Source organism: Narcine bancroftii, chromosome 7 (assembly GCF_036971445.1).
Source record: "Narcine bancroftii isolate sNarBan1 chromosome 7, sNarBan1.hap1, whole genome shotgun sequence".
In the NCBI taxonomy this organism is placed as follows: domain Eukaryota; kingdom Metazoa; phylum Chordata; class Chondrichthyes; order Torpediniformes; family Narcinidae; genus Narcine; species Narcine bancroftii.
The window spans coordinates 1,993,902-2,015,636 of record NC_091475.1 but is presented as its reverse complement, the minus strand read 5'-3'; the positions used below and the strand labels follow the sequence as shown (position 1 = coordinate 2,015,636).

Sequence of the window (21,735 nt, the reverse complement as noted above, 5' to 3'; positions counted from 1 at the left end):
TCAGATTGGTCAAAGCCCTTGTGGTTCATGCAAGAGGAGAGGACTCTCTCTGAAAACCGACAAGAACCTTCTTGAAACATTTACCTTTCAAGCACCAAAGCCTGGTGAACTTTATAAATGATAAAGTCTGTGCACAGTATAAGAACTGCCTGCAACCAGTGAACCTGTGGATCAAAGAACTTTTCTGAACTTACACACGCATTACATATGCGTGCACTTAGAATTAGAAGGGGGTTACATTAGGTTAGTTAAGTCAAATGTGACAAGTTAAAGTGTTATACTGTTTTCATGTTTAAAGATAATTAAAAGCAACTTTTGTTTAAGTGACCATTTGACTTGGCGAATATCTATTGCTGCTGGGTTTTGGGGTTCTCTGAGCTTGTAACAATAGTTTGTTTTAGTTTTAAAAATCAAAACTGTACATAACACTCCAGTTGTCATGTCACACCGTTGCAATTTTCTAACCTTACCCTTTGCAGTATCTATAGGTTGGCTTCCAGTGCCTTATGTACAAGGACAGCCAGATTCCTTCAAGCTTCAACATTTCAGTAAAGGGTATTAAAGGTTACGGAGAGAAGGCGGGGACGGGGTATTGAACTTTAAGATCAGCCATGATCTCGTTGAATGGCAGAGCAGGCTCGAAGGGTCGAATGACCTACTCCTGCTCCTATCTTCTATGTTTCTATGTTACCCATTCTCTCATCATTTAAAAAAAGCTAGAATTTCTAACTAAATAAAGCTGACTTAATAACATCAAAAATATCTCAATATTCAGAATATATTACATAAATATTTTGTTTAAAAAATACTCAAATGAGTTAAATATTCAAATGAGAAGACTATAATGTCATTCCTAGCTGAGAAATACTGAATAAAGCTAAGCAGCTTAGATAAGTCTCAACTCCCAGAAACCAAATAGCTGCCTTTTTTGGAATAGGAATAACCCAAAAAGCTGAAAACTCTTCCAGGTTTTGAGCTGAAAGTACATTTCCAGTTTCCATTTGTGCTGTTTGCTTCAGGCTTCCAAAGTCGCCACATCTTTAAAACTTCTAGACTCCTTCAAGAGATTTCAGTAGCATCCACACAAGATGAGATGTAATACATTGTGGACTGAAAAAAAAATCACATCTGGTAGGATATTTCAAGTCAAAAATCTTTCATCATAACTGGAAAGTTGAGAAGTGCACAGGTAAAGAGAATGGAGAAGATATCTACCAAACAGTGCAGATTAAAGTTGGCAAAGTTAAAGGTGACGCCTCACTTGACAGACCTTTTGATAACATATGTTTGCCCTTACAGAGTCTACAAATCATGAAACAAAAATTTGAGAGATGAAAAAATTCACTCTTAAAAATTTGTATGAAATGTATATTAGCAGAAAATTTACGGTTTCAACTTGTGTTTTTGAAGCTTGTAGAGATGCCACAGCTTTGCATTATGGAAAAAAAATTCTGAACGTGATTGCATTTTTACGAATGCAATCTCCCTCCCCCCCCTCCTCCCCCTCCCCCTATTAGGCAGGAAACACTTGGAGATGCCACAGTTTTGCATTATGGAAAAAAATTCTCAATGTGAATGCATTTTTACGAATGCAATCTCCCTCCCCACATTTTGCAAGAGACACTTGCATCTTAAAAACTACCAGTTAGACATAGATGAAAGCAATATAATCTGTTCATCTGTCCTTCACCTTTCCCCTTCTAGCTCTCATTGTACCACTACTGTCACCCTCTCATCAGATTCCAAATCTGCCAGCCTTTGTCTCCACCTATCACTCGACTACAAACTGCCCAACACATCTTCCTCCACCAAGCCTCCTTTACCCTCTTGCCTTTTTTGCCTGGCACCTGCTCAACTTGTCTCTGATCATCATCCTTCACTCCTCTTGCCCACCTCTCCTACCCGGCCCTCATTATATTAGCAAGCTCCCCTCTGAGATCTCAGAGTTCACAAGATAAAGAAACAGAAGTAGACCATTTGGCCCATTGAATCTACTCTTCAAATCCACCCTGAGCCAAACTGTTCTCACATCTAGTTCCAAATTCAGACTTTTCCCCCATATCCCTTGATAACCTGCTCTCCCCCTTAAACTTCCCTAATGATCAAGCCTCCACAACTATATGTGGCAACAAATTCCACAAAGCCACGACCCTCTGGCTAAAGAAATTTCTCCTCAACTCTGTTTTAAATGGGTATCTTCTAATTCGAAGACCGTGCCCCTCTTTTTCTGGAGTCACATCTACTCTATCCAATCCTTTCAGCATTTCAAATGTTTCTATGAAATCCCTCTCATTCTTCTATACTCCAATAGAGTCCAAGAGCTGCTAAACGTTCCTCATATGTTTGCCCTTGCATTCCAGGAATTATCCTGGTAAATCTTCTCTGTACTCTCTCCAACATCATTACATCCCTTCTAAAAGGCCCAAAACTGCACACAGTACTCCAAATGAGGTCTCACCAGAGCCCCATAGAGCCTCTGATGAAGGGTTTTAGCCCGATAAACTGACCATTCTTTCTCTCCCACTAATGCTGGTTGACCTGTTGAATCCTTCCACAAGATTGTTTGTGCTCCACATTCCAACGTCTACAGTCTTTGTCTGGGAGAAAAATGGGCAAAAACAGAAGATTATTTATTTCTGAGCTTCTGAAAGTCCTTTGGTGAAGCTGTTGTGCGTTGCAAATTCATTTTGACCCCAGATTGCATTTTTTTGCTGTAATCTTTATGTGGAACTCATGAGATGGGTGATTTAGTTGCTCAATCACAAATATTAAACATTCTCAAGAAAATTCATCCTTTATAAATAAATAATTTTAACAATTAACAAAACTTTTCCTTCTTTCTTGATCTGATTAAGACACATCTTGTGATGGCATTGTACACAATTTTTAAGATTTAAGCTAACATGTTGAAGGCAGATAGGCAGCTGGAGAAGCAGTAGGAACCTTTCAACTGTATAATCATCAAAGATAATTAACCTTCATAAAATTCTATTTTCTGTTCTGCTACCAGCATAATATTTTCATACATGCACCATAAATAAATTTCCAAACAGAAAAACAGGTTCAATTACAATATTCAAACTGTAACCTAATTTTAGTGGGAAGCAGGAAGGGTAATTATTATCTTCACTGATAAATTAGACTAATAGTTCAACAAAGATGAGTATAATGGATTTTGAAATTACATTACAATCAGGTTAATCATTTTTATGTGTTCTGTTTACAGATACCAATTTTGCAAATGAGGCAGTGGATAATAACCCATCATCAAGTTAATTTGGAAACAACTCTTTACCCCAAATTCTCAATCTGATGTCAACAGCCTGGGGAAGAAGGCAATAGTTGCAGAAGCTTGCAGAAAGTGATTAACCTAGCCAAGTATATCATAGGCACTGACCTCCCACCAATTGAAGACACCTATGAACAAGATGACTTTTCAAACAAGTCACCAAAGGTTGGATGAAGACTAGAAAATAAATCAAGTTGGTGCATAAATAAGCAGATACAAGAATAATGAGAGCTTATTGTCAGAAGCACAAAGACAAAAGCACCAGAATTCTTGCTCATTGCCACCAAACAGGTACACAAAATACACCAACTACGATAGTTTACATGAAATCACCACAGTAAAAGTCAAGACAGAGAAGGGACATTTAGTGCAAGTAAAATTGACATCTCATTGGTGTAAACCCATGTTTGTCCCAGACTAGTTTATGTTTAAGATTAAATTGGTACTGAGTTGTTCAAGAGCCTGAAAGCTGTTGAATAAAAATTGTTTCAAACCTATGGTGTTGGACTGGGATTTCTGTACCTTTTGCCTGAAGGTGACAACAAAAAGAGATTGTGACCAGGGTGATGGGGATACTTTACTATATTGGCTGCCTTCTTGAGGCAGCATCTCACATAGGTGTCTTCAAAGGGTGGGAAGTCAGTGCCTGTGAAGCACTTGGCTTAGTCAGCCACTTTCTGCATTTCTTGGAACTTGAATTAACAGACCAGACGGTGATGCAACCAGCCAGTATAATTTACACGGTGCACCTGTAGTGGTTTGAGATTCAATGTCATGTTAAATATCCTCAGACTTCTTATCAAGTGCAAAAAAAAGTGCTTTCTTCACAGTTGTTTTCAAGTGCTGGCTCCAGGAGAGATCTTCCAATATGTGAACTTCAGGAGATAAGCCTCACAACCATGTCCCATTAATGAAGGCAACTGCATGGTCCCTCCCCTTGCTAAAGTCCACAACATGTTTCTTGATCTTGCTGATATTGTTGTTTTGGTATCACAGAACTAGATTCTCAATCTCCATCCATAATTCTGACTCAGAGGCTATCTGGATAGTCCTGGAGTTTCAAGCGTGGGCTTGCAGAATGCAGAAATCAGTACTGTGGGGTGAAGGTAGTACTGAGAGAGAATCAGGGTCACTTGCACCAAAAGAAAGGGAGTGATAAATAACCAAAAGCCAGGAGGGACAGGAGCAAGTGAGATTGGAAGCTAGGAGAGGAGACACACCAATCTTTAGAGCATTCATTTGTATACTTAAGAATTTAATGTCTGCATTAGATGCGCAAAAGAATGCCCTTGGTTTCTTTCATTCCATAGATAAGTGGGTGAACCTCTGGTCAGAAATATGCATGTACTTCTTGTTTCTTATTTTACAATTTTTGGACTCCAAGACTCTGAAGTAGGCACCTGCAACACAAGCTCCAATTATACAAAATTCAAAAAAGCAATTCTGAAATGTTTTTAATTCTCCAATGTTTATTTCAATGTGCTAAATTCCAAAATGAAAAGCTTCCATTTATTTATATAATACATTTCTTTCTTTTTTTTTGAAGATTTCTGTTTGAGGACATATTAATTGTGGTGTAATACATCAAATGATGTCATCTAATAATTTTTTTCTCCTTTTCGATTATGTACTCCTATTCTCCTCAGTATTGTTCACCTATATGATTAATAAAGATTGAAAAAGAGAGAAAAGTTTGCATTTATACTGCTCCACAAAATGCCCAATAATCTTTATCAGGTGACCTTATTATGCAATGTTCCAAGGCTGAGTGCAGGACCAGGGAAATGGTAGCAGTAGGCAAATTGGAGTGTGTCAGGCCTGGATGGAAAGCATTAGAATGTGAACCATGACCAGCCTCTCAAGGTATTTCACAATAGTGGATATCACAGCCACTGGCTGGTAGTCATTTAGGAGTGTCATTATGCTCTTCTTTGGCACGAGGATGATAGTGCGCTTGAAGCAGAGGGTGAAGATGTTTGGGCCAGTCACTTTCTCTAGGTTCATTCTCCATAAAGCCAATCTGATGCCTGTGGTAGTAATCATGGCTGCAGGTGTGCATGAGGTTAAAGTGGTGTCTGCTGCTGGTTCATTGGCCTCCTATTTGTAGTAAGCCTATTGAGCTTGCCGGTGGGGGGGGGGGGGGGGAGAACGGGACACACACTTTTTCTTGCTTGTCTTCTGAGTTTTATATTATACCTGATGATTTTTCAAGGACCCAACGTACAATTGTCATTCCAAAGAAAGCACATCAGCACCTCTACTTCCTCTGGAGTTTGCAAAGGTTCACTATGACTTCTACAGATGCGTAGTGGAAATTGTGCTGACCAGCTGCATCGTGGCCTGGTATACGAGCACCAGTACCTTTCAGCGGAAATCCCTAGAAAAGGTTTTGGGCACAGTCCAGTACCTCATAGGCAAAACACTCCCAGCCATCAAGAAAATCTACATGGAATGCTACCGTCGGACACCAGCGGCAATCATCAAAGATCCACACCACCTGAGACATGCTCTGTCCTTGCTGCTGCCATCAGGAAAGAGATAGAGATGGCACAAGACTCATACCACCAGGTTCAGGAACAGTTGCTACCTCTCCACCATTAGTCTCTTAAACACAGACTCAATCAGAGACTAATTTAAGGATCTTTAGTTTGCACATTATTTATTTCTGAATATTTTTTCTGTATTGCAGTTTGCTTACATTTCTTTCTTTCTTTGTATTTCTCTCTTTAATATACACATATTTTTCTTGACTACAGTTACCGATTGGTAGAAATTCTGTCTGGTCCACAGGAAAAAGAATCTCAGGGTTGTATGTGATGCCATGTATGTACTCTGACAGTAAATTTGAACTTTGATTGTATACATGCCCTGTCACAAGAACCCAGTGTCGGTGAGATCCATCCAGCATTCATGTCTGGTTCTGTTCTTGACATCTCTGATGGCCTTAGAGGTCAACCACTTCATTGCATAAAGACTATGGTAGCATTAAACGATTTAAGAAGATGCAGTCAGTGTAAGACAATTATACTTATGAGAGACCAGATAAATTTTTGAAACAAAGGAGACTGAGGAGTAAATTTAATAATGGTGTATGAAATTATAAAAGACTAGGTCGGGAAAACAGAAAGGACCTACAGACAGTTGGATTTATAAATAGGGGGAATATATTAAAATTAATTGATAGAATTAGAGCAGAGCTGAGAAAAATCATTTCATTTTTATCCATGTAAATAACCAGCTCCATGGCCTGGAGAAACGCTATCTCACTTTCACTGTACACTGCAAGGTTTATGGTATGAATGACAAATAAACACAACTTATTCAATATTATCAGGCACCTAAAGAATTCTTTCAAATGAAATCTATTGTACTTAGTGGCTTCTTCTGCATTGATGAAACTAAACATAGATGAGGCAACCATCTTACAGAACACCTGCTCTACCTGTAAAGGCCACATCAAGCCTGTGATTGCATATCATTTTAACTCTCCTTCCAATCCAACATTGACCTACTTATCCTCTGCCTTCTCCATTGATACACAGAGGCCAACCACAATTTAGAAGAACACATCTCTTATTGTGCTTGGGTAGCTTACAAACCAATGATATGAACACAGAGTTTTCCAATAGCTCAGTGCTCTCTCACATACACTCACCTTCTCTCCCTACTTTCTTCTCCCTGTTTGCATTTCTCCTCTCCCTCACCCAGTTCCATCCTCCCATCATCACTTCCCTATCTGCTTCCAGCCATTACCTACCAGCCTCTCTTCCCAACCCACTGCTAAATACAGTACATGTAATCCTTCCTTTTCTTTTCAGTCACGATGTGAGTCTTGAATCATTAATTTACACTTTTTACCTCTACAGAAGTTGCTTGAATCACCGAGTTTATCCAGCATACTTTTTTTGTTCCAGAATCCAGCATCTGCAGTCTCATTTGTCTTCTGCTGTCAACCAATGGCAACTAACTAATCTTTGGGTCCCAATATTCTCCTAATCTTCTTTCAAAGTAGTGTTACATTTGCCATATTTCAATCTACTGAAACTATGCAAGATTAAACAATGAGATCACATATTATCTTCTCCTCTTTTGAACTCTGGGAAAACAATGTCAGAACTAGGAAATTTGTCAAATTATGGCATTTGAAATCCTTTAATCTTTCCAGTACTGTATTTTTTAATTTAAATGATATTACTTTAAGTTCCTCAATGCTATTAAGTTCTAGGTTCCCCTCTATTTCTGCTACAAATGATATATTTTTCATAGTGAAGATATACAAGTGTTACAGGCTGAGGGGACCCCAAAACCCTGCAGCAATAGAAATGTTACGGGCCGAGGGGACCCCAAGACCCCGCAGCAATAGAAATGTTACGGGCCGAGGGGACCCCAAGACCCCGCAGCAATAGAAATGTTTGGGCCGAGGGGACCCCAAACCCCGCAGCAATAGAAATGTTACGGGCCAAGGGGACCCCAAAACCCCGCCCCACAGCAATAGAAATGTTACGGGCCGAGGGGACCCCAAAACCCCGCAGCTACAGAAATGTTACGGGCCGAGGGGACCCCAAAACCCCGCAGCAACAGAAATGTTACAGGCCAAGGGGACCCCAAAACCCCACCCCACAGCAATAGAAATGTTACAGGCTGAGGGGACCCCAAAACCCTGCAGCAATAGAAATTCACCAAGACAAATGGTTACTTAACCAAAAGTCATTTTTAATTTTCTTTAAACACAAAAACAGAATCAAACTTTAACTTGTTACTATTAATTTAACTTAACCCCCTTCTAATTCTAAATGCATTTGTAGGTAACGTGTACAAGTTCAGAAAAGTTATTTGATTCACAGTCCAATCTCACTTCTCCAAGTTCACCGATACTGTGAACAGAATTTAACATTTATGAATTTTCACCAGGCTCTGGTGTAGAAAAGTAATTGGTTCCTGCTCAAGAATGTTCTCGTTGGTTTCAGAGAGAGATTCGTTGTTCGTTGGGACACATACAAACTAACTCCCTCCAATCAGCCACTTCAGAGTCTTACCGAAGAAACTCGCCCCATCAGAGTTTTCCAAGTGATAACCTCTTCTTCTGCAGGTCACCACAGAGTTCCTTTTTGTTTTCCTTCTTTCAAGTGAATCACTCTAGCCAGCTATTTCCTCTTGTATGGACCACAAGAGTTTTTAACAGGCTGAACTTAGAATTCACAACCAGTCTTCAAAATGGGGTTTCAACAAGCTGTCAACTTGCCATAGTGCAGAAACCAGTTCTCTCTCTCTCACACAGAGAAAGCCTGTTTGGTCTCTCCTCCCTCTCTCTGCTTGCAAAACCACATGACCTTCATAGAACAGCAAACTGCATTCAGACTGATTGCAGCACCGGACCCAATCTTCTGAGTCCATTCATCTGTTGCTTTCAAAACAATAATGCATTACTCCACAGCATGTCCAATTAACATCTAATTGTGAAATCTCTATAGGCATTCTTCAAAGTTTTTGCAAAGGCACTGGGAGCCTCGACTGCCTAGCTTGAGCAGAGCTCTGGCATTTTAAATGAGATCTGTTTTATGAAGTGTTTGTGTCCTACACTACTCCCACAATCTATCTCCTTAAAAATCATACCTATATAATATAGGATATAATCCGTCACACAACAGATTTTTAATGCCACCGCCATTTTTTGTCTTCGAAATAATCTTTCCTGCTTTACCTTAATGAGTCCCATTATTTTGGACTTCTTTTAATAGAGCTTTTACACAAGAGTGTGAATATCTTGACATGTGATACATTGATCAATATATCTGATTGCAAAGAACAAAACAAGCTTTTCTTTCTCTTTCATATACATTCCTTTGCATTTTGAGTAGTCAAGGCAAAGTATGCAATGATTCAAAAATGATAAAGTTGTCCAACCTTTCATTATTTACACTGTCTGCTCAAAGACACAATCCCAATGAGAGAAACTGATACACAAGTCTCCCAAAAGAGCCATTCATTGCTTATAGAAAATGGGCAATGTTTTAAGACTATTTTAAGAGGAACTGCAAAGTTCATTCAAAATCTGCATTCACCAAAGCCTAAGAGAAGAATGCCAAGGAGCACAAAGTATAGAACGATAAGAGATAGAGAAATATAAAAAAGGAACATACTATTTTCTTCCATTATATGTGGGACTCTAATTTTAAAATGTTAAATATACAGTTCTATGAATAAACACGACCTTTGTTTCAAAAATATATTAAATTCATCAGTCTATTCATTCAGTCTTTCACATTGTTCAATACTACAAACCAAGATTCAGGACATTCCCTTTCTGCAGATTGATTCTATTTTTCAATTATATGAAGCCATTTCAAGGCTCACTAGGAAATAATGATTTTCATTATGATATGAGCAAATGAAATAAGATATTTCTCCAATAAATAAGCTGCACTTTTTTGCAATTGAGATTAAACGAATGAAAATATATATCCAGTGCAACTCTGATTATCTGAAATGGTTGGGACCCAGCCTATTTCAGATAAACGGTGTTTTCAGAGAACCGGTCAAAAAAATCAGCTCAGTAGCAACAGCAAATCACTTGTAACAGTGTTTAAACGCAAACAAACAAGGTAAGGCTTTTTAAGCATTAAAATAATGTTTAATTCTCACCAAAAAAAATGCTGGCCACTACCAATCACTGATACTTCCCGAGAGTCACAATTTTTAATTGCAGATAACTAAAGATTTCGAAAAATCCGATTTCAGATAATTGGAGTTGTACTGTACATGAAACTATATATTTTAGAAATGCAATTTGAAAATTAATTCTGAAGCTACATTTCCACCTTACAATGGGTGGATAACATATGATGAATTGTACAAACAGAAAAACTAAAATGAAAAATTCATATTTTAAAAAAAATTATGGTATTGTGAATCCCAAGAGATCATCACACAACACTACAAGCTTATTTTCTCACAAAGCATTTTCACTTGTAACTTTTGTAAATTTATGACAAACTCAACTGAGAGATTTGAAGAGATTTCTCAAGTTCTGGTTGTACTTTAGTCCCACAATCCTGATCTTTGGACACCCAGGACAGGGATGGGGAGCAGGTGGGGTGTGCAGGTTGGTCCAAGGACTGCCTTCTTGATTTGCTCCTGGGTCAAGCAAGATTTGCTCTTCACAAGTCCTGGCAGTGGTCTGTACAGTGGATTGCCCAACTTTATTTAGATGATATACCCATGCCCAGATGTCCATGTAGAGAGAGATACCGTGCTTGCTGATTCACTGGGCATCTTCTAGGACTGGGTAAGAGCAAATTCTGAACGGCAAGAGTAAAATTTTAATCTTAAATAGTTACAAGTTTGAAAAAACATGTCATTTGAAAATGCAGCAGGTCAGGACCATCTGCAGTGCACAAAAATTTGTTAAAACCCTATGAATAATTTACTTTAAGTTTGTAAATGAAATGGTCAAAGTTCAGATTATTGTCACAGTACATACATGACATCACATACAACAATCTAGAGATTTTTTTCTCCTGATAAATGATGTTAAAGGAATAACATTGTCATGCAAGTGTCTCTATTTACACATTGGAATTTTTTATTATTATATTTTGAAATAAAAATAACTCCAAATGAAAAGAGAACAAAAAAGAAGGAACTCCTCCAACTTGAACAGTATCATTACTTTTCAACACAACCCCAATCAATTAAAATATAATGTTGACCAAACACATATATCAAGAATACTATTAAGCTTTGGAACAAGTTGTAGATAAGACAATCATCATTTATGGCTGAAGTGCAAGCGTTCTAAATTTAATGGAGAGGTTGACTAGTAGGTGGGAACATGCAAATATCCATCAAATAAAGAATATTGACTTGAAATGTTGACTGTTCTTTCTCCCACTGATGCTGCTTGGCGGGCAAAGTTCCTCCTTCTGATTTGGTTTTAGAGTTAAAATTTTCATTTTGGGGAAAGGATACATTCGTAGAGCTCCTGTGCGGCACCCAATAGCCAGAATTTTTTGCACTGGATCAAAAGCCAAGGCTGTTGGCTGCCAAGGAAAGCCATGACGCACAGTCTGCAAAATAAGACGAGTCCAAAGGAAAAATTAAAAATTGATCTTGCAGAATTTTCACTAATGTATTTTTACATTAAGCTGCATTAAAATCTATACCTTCTTACTTAAAAATCCTTTCAAATAGAATAAAACAACAAATCTGTCAAATTTCAACAAATAAACACATTTAGAATTTTTCAGTGCAACTGATCCATGTCAACAATTAAACTTCACGCAACCTTACTCTTCCCCTCCCCTGAATCTAAACTGTATTAATATTTAAATTGTATTAATATTTTTGCACTATTATCTTGCTTTACTTTGCACATATCTCTGCTAGTTGCTGCAATTACCATCACCATTCGCAATGACAAATGTCAACTCTAACTGCACTCAGCAAAATAAATTTCTCTTGAATTCTCTGTTATTGCATTACATGTGTAGTCCCTCATTCTAGTTTCTATTATATTTGGAAGCTACATCATCAAACCTTTTTATAATCTTATCAACTTCTATCAAGTGTTCGGTCTGAGAAAACAGCTCCAGCCAGTAAAACTTTAATAATCTCCTACCAAGGGAGCAGTCATTGTTGAAGTGGGCTGTGTCAGATTGGAAAGGCTTTGGCTCAAGGGGCTTCATGAGAAGACGCTGAGGTGGTAGTTCAGGAGTTGAAGTAAGAAAGGGCCGCCCTATTTGAGGAACAAAAAGGATTCAGCAGGTAGGCACAGGTAAGGGCAGGTTTTAGATCTTTTTTTCTCTAGTCAAAAACAGTAGGAATGGCAGCCAAGGCAGGGGACTGCTCCTCTTGCAGAATGGGGGTTGTCAGAGAAGCCAGCAGAATCCCTGACAATTTCATCTGTGAGAAATGCATTCAGCTGCAGTTCCTGACAAGCTGGGTTAAGGAATTGGAACTGGATCATTCAGGAAGCAGAGGGGGCGATAGACAGGAGTTACAGGGACACTATCACACCTAGGAGGCAGGAGGAGGGTAGATGGGTGACAATCAGGCGAGGGAAAGGGAACATGCAGGAAGAGCAGGGCACACCTGTGGCTGTTCCTCTCAATTACAAGTATACTATTTTGGATACTGTTAAGGGGGGGTGGGGGTGGGAAGAACTACCAGGAACAAGCCATGGCGATCAGGTCTCTGGCACAGAATCTGATCCTGTGGCTAAGAAGGGAAGGGAGGAGAAGAGGCAAGCTGTATTGATAAGGGATTCCATAGTTAGAGGGACAGATAAGAGATTCTGTGGAAGAGATCAAGTATGCCAAATGGAATATTGCCTTCCTGGTGCCAGGGTTAGAAATATCTCAGATTGAGGGTAAGCAGCCAGATATCATGGTCCACAGATGAACCAATGACATGGATAGGAAGGATGAGGAGATCCTGCAAGGTTCAGGGATTGAAGGACACTAGATTGAAGGACAGAATCTCCAGGATTGCTATCCATGCCATGTGCCAATAAGGTGAGAAGTAAGAGGATAATGCAGGTTAACACATGGTGAGATAAAGTACAGGAAGGAGGACTTCAGGTTTCTGGATCATTGGGCTCTCTTCCAGAGAAGGTGGGACCTGTTCTGACAGGAAGGCTTGCCTCTCAATTGGAAGGGGACTAATATCTTTGCGGGAAGGTTTGCTAGAGCAGCTTTGGTGGTTAATGGATGAGAAACAGAGTGCCAGTTCAGATAGAGGAGTGATGAAAATTGCATGCACCATTAGAAATCAACGGGTTGTACATGGTGGAAATGTCCTCAGGAGCATCCATTTCGATGCAAAGAGTATTGTAGGAAAGGCAGATGAGCTTAGAGATTGAATTGGCACGTGGAATTATGACGTTGTGGCCATTAGCGAAACTTGGTTGCAGGAGGGGCAGGACTGGCAGCTCAATGTTCCAGGCTTCCGTTGCTTTAGATGTGATAGAATGGGGGTTGGGGGGGGAATGAATAGTTCATTTGCTAATTATTCTTTAGTGTCCAGGTTTATTTTCATCTTGCATTTTGCTGTATCCCTCCTTTGCATTAAATACAAGAAGACAAATAAACCAAGAGACTGAAGAATAATTATCAAATGAACTGAATAGTTGTTTTTGCAAAGGAGGGATGTGGTAAAATACCACTTCTCAATCCTCCACAAAAGCAGTGGTTCCAATAACCAATCAAACCATTTATGCAAAAGATGAAGAACAAAGGTTTCACATTTAATCCATCACTTTTCACTGTAACTACTTTCTGTGCTGCAGGTAGCTTGTTATTCACTTTCCTTTTGATACAATATATTCTCAGCATAGGATCTATTGTGAGAGATCTTCAGGGCGTCATTTTAAAAATCAAAATATATATTTTTTCTAGTTGCAAATAGATATCTACATTTATACCATTTTGTTTCATCAAGTTATACACAATAGCCAGGTTCAATTTGTGGTTTGCATCCACCTACTGTGATTCAACCCAGATTTAATCAAAGATAAATTTGGGAATCTATTTCATGGAACATCACATCTATACACACTAAAGGCCATTTCATCAACTCTGGAAAGAGTAGTTGCCCTATCTGGTGTCCAGTTCAATTTCTTTTCAAATGCTTCCACAATACTCTGATGTATTAATTCACTTAATGATGTTGGCTTTCACTTTCCTTTTACCAGTATCCTCCTTAAATTAATTCTTTTTTTAAATTCATTCTGCTATAATTCTATCTATGGCTTCCTACCCAAATTTCCCATGGTAGGTACTTTCTCCTAATGTAGCCATTCAAGCAGAGAGGCCTAATTTCCCTCATTTAAGACAAGCTAGCCCCAATTTTTCCATATGTTGATGCTCTAAACCAGAGGGACCTTGGTGAATGTGAGAGAAGTGTAGAAAAGGCAAATGTGCAGAAGCGTGGCAAGGTTGGTAACGCAGAAGTGCTGGATCTTCTTAAAAAATATTCCGAAAGACAAATCCCTGGGACCAGACAAGATACACCCCAGTTTACTACCAGGAAGCGAGGAAAGAGATTGACCACGGGTGAGGTACCAGAGAATTGAAGAATGGCAAATGTAGTCCTCTTGCTTCAAGGCAAGAAGGAGAATCCTGGGAATTATAGACCAGTGAGTCTTACATCAAGCTATTTCTTTTTCAATCTTTTTATTGGTTTTTGAAAAAAATTATTAGATACATAGATAATGTTGTGGTTTTTTGATGTTCCGAAAATGTATCAGGAAACAGGGAGAATTCTTCAGAAAGGTTTAAGCCTTTATTTGCAAACAAAAGCTGCGACTAATCAAAGCCTAGACTCTGAAATGCCTATTGCTATGAGACACTGCCCTTTTTTAATATGATAGTCCTGACTTAATCACATTTCTGCACCCAATCATTCATAACCTCATATCTTAACAGGACGTCATCCCTTGGCTCACCACAATTATTTTCATTATTCTCCACCCATTGATCGAATCCTGTTTAGAACCATGTGTTTCATCTTATCCAGCCACCTACTGCCTTCTATTCATTACTGTGACCTTGTGTAGTAAATTAATAATGGATTATTAGTTTTGTAACATAGTGTGTGTAAATTGTTACAAAGGAAGCCTGCATCCAGGAGGTGTTGTGATATGTCTGCCAGTGTGAAGGTTCATTTAAACCGCCATGGGACGAATTCCAGAGGGATGGTCTGTACTCCGTAGGTTTCGATATTGTTGCTGTTAGCCACAGCAAGGCAAGGCCTAGTCTTTCTGGCACAAATGTCCCGGCGCGTGGGAAGAGTACGCAGATCTCTGCTCACGAGTCAATCAGGAAATGCCAACCAGAATGACGGTCCCAAAGATAGAGCAGGCTGTTTCCTCGGCCAACCGTTGTAGCCATCAACGATGGCTGGCAAAGGTGTTCCCCAAATGTGAGGAAGGTGGTCGGCAGTGGTGAGCAGCAGAACCCCAGTGCTGATGGTAGTAGCACCACTGTTCCTTCTCCAAGCTGTCCACAGCTGTATTAGGCTTTCTCTCTGGCAATGAAACTGTAGGAGGACCCTGGCATGACACAGCAACCCAGTCTTCACCACACTGATAGGGCTGTGATGTAGTAGCATAGTGGATAGCAGGTCCACTACATTGATTAGCCTGTCATAGGACGTTGGGTCAAGCAGCCAACCTGCAAGGGTCACCAAAGTCGTCGAAGGCTAGGAGCAGATGAATGTTCTCCAGCATCTGTTCTAGGAATATCTGCTCAAACAGCAGACAGGGTCTGTGACTATCCATCAGCGCCAGCATGTTGCTCATGAGGATGGATGGTGTGCGGTCATCCAGGCTGTCAGTAGGCAACAGCCTCACTGCAGGAGAGGCAGAAAGTGCGTATGAGGAGCGCTTTGAGTGCTTCCTATGTGTCTTTGATGGGGACTGCTGCAGGAAATTGACAATCCTGCCAGTAGTCTCCTGGTCAAGAGAACTGACCATGTAATAGTATTTTGTGACATCAGCAGTGATTTACCTAACACAAAATTGAGCCTCAGCCTGCTGGAACCAGACAATAGGTTGTGAGGTCCAGAATATAGACAGCTTCAGGGAAACATTCATCATGAGGTCCAAATTTTATGATTTGGGCTGTCGAGGTCACCAAATGTAGCGAACAAAGACGCAGTAGTCGTTGTGAGCTGATTTAACTGGAACTCCTCCATGATGCTTTGCTGCCCTGGGACCATTGTGACATCAGCCTGGAGGGCTGGCAACGCTTCCAGTATCTTGAGGATCTTAGCCCCATGCGAGCCCCTTGACCCAGTTCGCTTGCGGATCAGTGCAGTCCGCTACAACCTAACCTCAGCTATTGAATGTCATGAATCAAAGGTTAAAAAATGGAATTACTTAACATTGGACTAATTAATAAAAATCTATGATAACCAAAGTGCTTTCTAAATTGGAACCAAATATGCAAAGTATGTCCAACTACCAAATTATGTTAATTTGGAGAGGAAAAACGGCAAATGTATTCCATATTGAGATAAGAGAAAGTCTTTTAATGGATTTAATCTTCATCCTGAGGCACTTATATATTCATTATGATGTATCCAAATAATGATATAGCTAATGTTTTTAGATTTAGTATTTTGAAGGAAATGTTTTTCTCCCCAAATGGTGATGCTCATTTTTCCATACAAGAGAAAATAATTGAGCCTAATAAATAAAAAAGGAGCAGCCTGAAAAACTTAGGCAGGATATTCATCAATAATATTAACTCTCCCTATTAACGTCATCGAAAGAGGAAGACCATTGTGATAAAGATGTTTAACACAATTCAATAAAGTCAGGAAATTTTCCTTACACAAGTTAGTAATATCTAGATAACTAAACTGGTGTTTAACAATTGTAAAAGGGATAGAGGAGTCAAAAGAGTGGGAAGAATCCAATGGGAATGATTCAATTTGTAACCTGAGAACTGACCAAATTGATTAAGAAGATGGGCAAGCTTTTGGAGAGGATTCTTAGGGTCATGATTTATCAGCATTCAGAGAAGCATCGTCTTCTCAGAGATGGTCAGCGTGACTTTGTGAGGAGCAGATCATGCCTCACAAGCCTAATAAGAGTTTTTCAAGGAAATGACAATAGATGTTATTGTCGGCACGGCAGTGGATGTGCTGTATATGAAATTTATTGAGGCGTTTGACAAGGTCCTCCATGCTAGTAGGCTCATTCAGAAAGACATGAGGCAAGGGATCCAAGGAACGTTGGCTACTTGAATTTGTAATAGATTTTCCTGCTGAAAGCAAAGGGTAGAAGTAGATGGAACATATTCTGCCTGGTCGTCGGTGATGAATGGTGTTCCGCAGGGATCTATACTGGGACCCTTGCTCTTTGTGATTTTTATAAATGATTTGGATAAAGACATTGAGGGATGTTTCAACAAGTATGAACATGATACTCAGATTGGAGGTGTTGTGCATAGTGTAGAAGGCTGATGTAGGTTACAACAGGATATAGACAGAATCCAGTTGGGCGGAGAATTGGCAGATGGAGTTCAATCTGAATAAGTGTGAAGTGATGTACCTAGGAAGATCAAACAAATTCAGATTATGTGGTTAATAACAGGATTTTAACAGTATGGAGGAACAGAGGGATCTTCAAGTTCATGTCCATAGATCCTTCAAGATTGCTATGCAAGTTGACAGAGTGGTCAAGAATGCACATGGTGCGTAGTTAAAAAAGGCTTATGGTAATGCTGGCCATTATTAGTCAGGGGATTGAGTTCAAGAGCCCTGAGGCTCTATAAAACTCTGGTTAGACCACACTTGGAGTATTGTTCAGTTCTGGTTGCCTCTTTACAGAAAGGAGGTAGATGCTTCGGAAAAGTGCAGAGGAGATTTACCAGGATATTGCCTGCTCTGGAGAACATGTTTTGTGAAGCAAGGCTAAAAGTTAGGCTTTACTCTTTGGATCAACGAAGGTTGAGAGGTGACAATAGAGGTCTGCAAGATTATGAAGGGCTCAGATAAGGTAGACAGCTAGTACCTTTTTCCTGAAGAGACAACAGTAAATATCAGAGGACGTCCATTTAAGATGTGTGGAGGAAAGTTAAGGGAGATGTCAGAAGTAAGTTTTTAAAAAAAAAACAGGGTGGTGGCCTGGAACATATTGCTGGGCATGGAGGTGGAAAGAAGGTACAATAGGTATATTCAGAAGATTCATAGATAGGGACATGGATGTAAGAAAAACAGTGGGTTTTGGGTGTGAGTTAGGGAAGGATTGAATTGTTATGGAGTAGGTTTATATAGGTCACCACACATCATATGCTGAAGGGCCTGTACTGTGCTGTAATGTTCTATGTTCTAAATTTGCCCTTTCCCAGTTTTTTCCTGATGGCCAATTTAAACATTACAAAATTGTCACCATCATTTCCTAGATATTCACACATTTGGCTGGACTCACTCAATCACCAATAGATATACAGATTACATTATTGTTATCCTACATTTGGACAACTGATGTTCCCATTGACTACTTTATACTTATCCACATCTCATTCATTTCCTTGCAATCTGCTCTTTGATACACACCCCATTAATTTTAAATCATCCCAGAACCATAACTTAACTTTAAAATTGAATTCTAAAATATACATTCTTCCAGCACTGCAAAAATCCATAATATTGCCACACCTTCTTCTTTCCTCCCTTCTCCATCTTTCCCAAATCTCAAATTATTAAGAATCCATCCCCCACCCCAAAATGACCTCTGTTACTGCCACAGCACAATAATGCAGTTATGCACACCTAGTTTTCCCAATGCTCTGTCTACGTACATAGACTATAAATTGCCTCACACCGATAAGTATTTTAACCTGGTCCTCTGAAAAAAAAGTACCCTAATATCAAAAAAAATTTGATGGTCACTCCCCCAATGCTTTCTGCTTATTTTTATCCTTTTCAACACTACCTTCCTGTGCCTAGCCCACTGCTATGTGAAGTAAAATATTTGACAGAATAATCAAGATGAAAAGCATACAGATAACAAATTTTCAAAGGGAAGCTGGAGAAGTACATGAAAGAAAAATGTTTTAAATGGACAGGCTGACACAGATAAATGAAGGGGGCGTGGTAAACAGAAAGTGGAGATCAATGTTAATGCCATATGGTCGGAGAGTCCCCAGACATAATGTGAGGTGTTGTTGCTCCAATTTGTGGGAGGGTTGCCATATGTTTAGAGGGTGCCCAGATGGAATACAAGGTGTAAACTGTAGGAATTGCTACATTTGTGTCCACATCTCCTCCCTCACCACCATTCAAGTTCCAAACATTAGTCCTTCTAAGTGAACTAACACTTCACTTGGGAAAATGCAGGGGTCTACTACTGCATCCAGTGTTCCTTCTGTGCCCTCCTCTACATCAGAGAGATTGGACGAAGACTAGAGTCCTGTTTACATTGAAACAAGACAGCTTTCCTCTGGCTTTTATATATTTCACTTATTTGCATGAATGCAGAAAAAGTGGATTGGAGGGTCCATTTTGCTCTGTGTTTTCTCCGCTGAGGGACCTAGTATCAGAGGTGGAGTGAAATTGCACTGCCTCCTACATAAACTGACTCAAAAGGGGGACAGCTGATGACGTCCTCAGCCTGTGATCGAAGAGCGCAAATTTTAAAATTAAAAGAGGCTGTTCCTGATAAAGTTGCAATCACAATGTCGAACTGTGATGTCGATCCTTTCCAAACTTAAAACCGTTTGAAATTTACATAAAGCATATTATTCACCCAAACCCAGACACATGAGAAGGTATACATCTGGTTTACCAATTGAATTTCTTTCCAAAGTAGTGACTGGTGGAATGGCGAGAGAAGGCATTAGAAGGTCAAACAAAGCGTTTTATAAATACAAGCAATTTTTTTTTAATATATATACAGCCAATCCTAACACAAATCATTGCAAATGATCGTGGACTCAGTCAAAAACATAATAAGTGATTTCTTACCCGCCACGAATGTTCTACTTCACAGCAGAGGGCAATGTTGCTGTGCCCCTTTTGCCCTAGGAAGCCAGCTCACTACATAGAAGGACTCAGCGATCCATTTTCAGCTTGAACACTGAATCCACCTTTCCAATTTCCCTTTTGCATAGATTGTGAGTTGAGCAATAAGGCAGTTTCTTTATGTAAAAATCCATTAAGAGATAGCTTCGATGAACATCTTCGCTCTGCCTGGTGCAATAGTACGGATCTCCCAGTGGGAACACATTTCAGTTCCCTGATCCATTCCAATACGTCTGCCTATGGTCTCATGCAATGTCAAACTGAGACCTCCCCCAAAGGCGAACAGCACCTCATATTCTGTCTGGGCATCATCCAACCTGATGGCATTAACATCAACCTCCGGTTCGTTAGACCCCTAGCCCCATGCGCGTCCCCCCAAAAACTGCCTGGCTGATGCTTTACCTATCCCCGGGTCTTCTTTTCCTCTAGCGCGCGCACACACACACACCTTGCAACTCTGCATTCATAGCTATCTACCCTCCATCCTCCCCATCAATTGTCAGGGGTTTTTTTCCTCCTGTCCTCCTACCCATGTCTACTTATGGCCTCTTGGCTGTTGGTCTGTGCTCCTCATCCAGCCCTTTTTTCCCTCCTCCCTGTGCCTTTTTATTCAGACACCTGGCTGGATTTTGCTCATACCTTGACAAAGGGGTCAGGCCTGAACAATGGTTATGTATCTATCTTTGCCTCCTATGGAGGATGAGGTGCTTGCCAAGTTTCTCCAGCACTTTCATGTATTGATTGCAAACATAGCATCTGCAGACTTTTGTTTCACTCGAATTCCTTTTTATCCCCCCAATAGAAATATTCTAACTGCAGTCCCTCAAAAGAAGAGTCAATACTTAAGGAGAGAAATGTTAACTTGTATTCTTCATCTAGTTCAATAGATCTTTTCTCAAGAATGCAAGGTGTCAACCTCCATTACCAGCAACCTTGTGATTGAAGCTTAAGAAATGTAAGCAGAATTTTCTGCCTTCCAATAAAGCCTGACTCCGCTGCATCTTCTAACTATCCTAACAATGCAACTGATGGAAATCGGAAATAAACAGTGAGGACATAAAAACAGAGTTCAAGAACCACATTTTCCAAAATAACAGAGAATGGCTGACGTAATATCAATTAGTACCACTTTAAGACCAAATCCTCCATGTGCAAAGATGTTCAAGAAACATTTGAAAATTTATTTCTGTCTCTTTGGAGAGGCTGTTTGGCTGTCCAGTGTGAGCGCACAGTTGAAAAATGGTGCTTGCCATTCTCCAAGTTCTGTTGCTTAATGAAGCCCTGTTGGTTTAAAGAATCAGCTATCCTCCAGTAACTTTGTGAATTAATGAATGAAACAGACTGAGCAACCAGCACAGTTTTATCACATGCCATGCAATCAAGGGTCACCTGCTTTCCTATCAGCCTCTTGCCAAATTAGCAAGAGTCTCTGCTGCGATGCTGATGTCTCCCTGGAATTTAGCACTTCACCATAATACCAAGTTGGAACTGCATAGCTGAACAATAGCAATATTTGCAGGCAACTACTATGAATTCAATAGGGAAGATTGTGCATTGTGAAAGATTTCCTGAAAGTGCAGTGTTTTACTTCTCTAGTGCCTATTTTATAATCTGAGTATTGCTCTAACATTTTTCCCCTGCTCCTCCATTTTCATTCATCTTCTATTTGCCTCTCCTACAGAGATATGATCTTAATAATCACAATCTGCTATCAACCTGCACCATCACTTGCATCATTTAATCTCTCTTACTCTGCACCCCCAAACATACATTTCCACCATTTCTCCCTTCTCTTCTCTGCAACTTGAATATTTAATTTTGATGTTTACTATTTTTTTTAATTTAAGGTAATTAATGCAGTTAATGCTGCTAATTCCTAAAATGTTCTTACTTATACAGCATATTAATTCTAGTAA

At 39.6% G+C, this 21,735-nt stretch overlaps 1 protein-coding gene across 6 annotated transcripts in view; it reads right to left on the bottom strand.

Moving 5' to 3' along the window:
- Positions 1 to 21,735, bottom strand: part of LOC138738384 (syntaxin-binding protein 5-like) — a 267,977-nt gene that overhangs the window by 212,103 nt on the left and 34,139 nt on the right. For 5 of the 6 annotated variants that reach the window (XM_069888457.1, XM_069888459.1, XM_069888460.1 and 2 more), the window contains one exon: positions 11,258 to 11,355. In XM_069888457.1, coding sequence (XP_069744558.1) covers positions 11,258 to 11,355 — 98 coding nt within the window. Of the gene's footprint in view, positions 1 to 11,257; positions 11,356 to 11,906; positions 12,425 to 21,735 lie in introns of those variants that run through there. The other variant, XM_069888461.1, reaches the window with a different exon arrangement.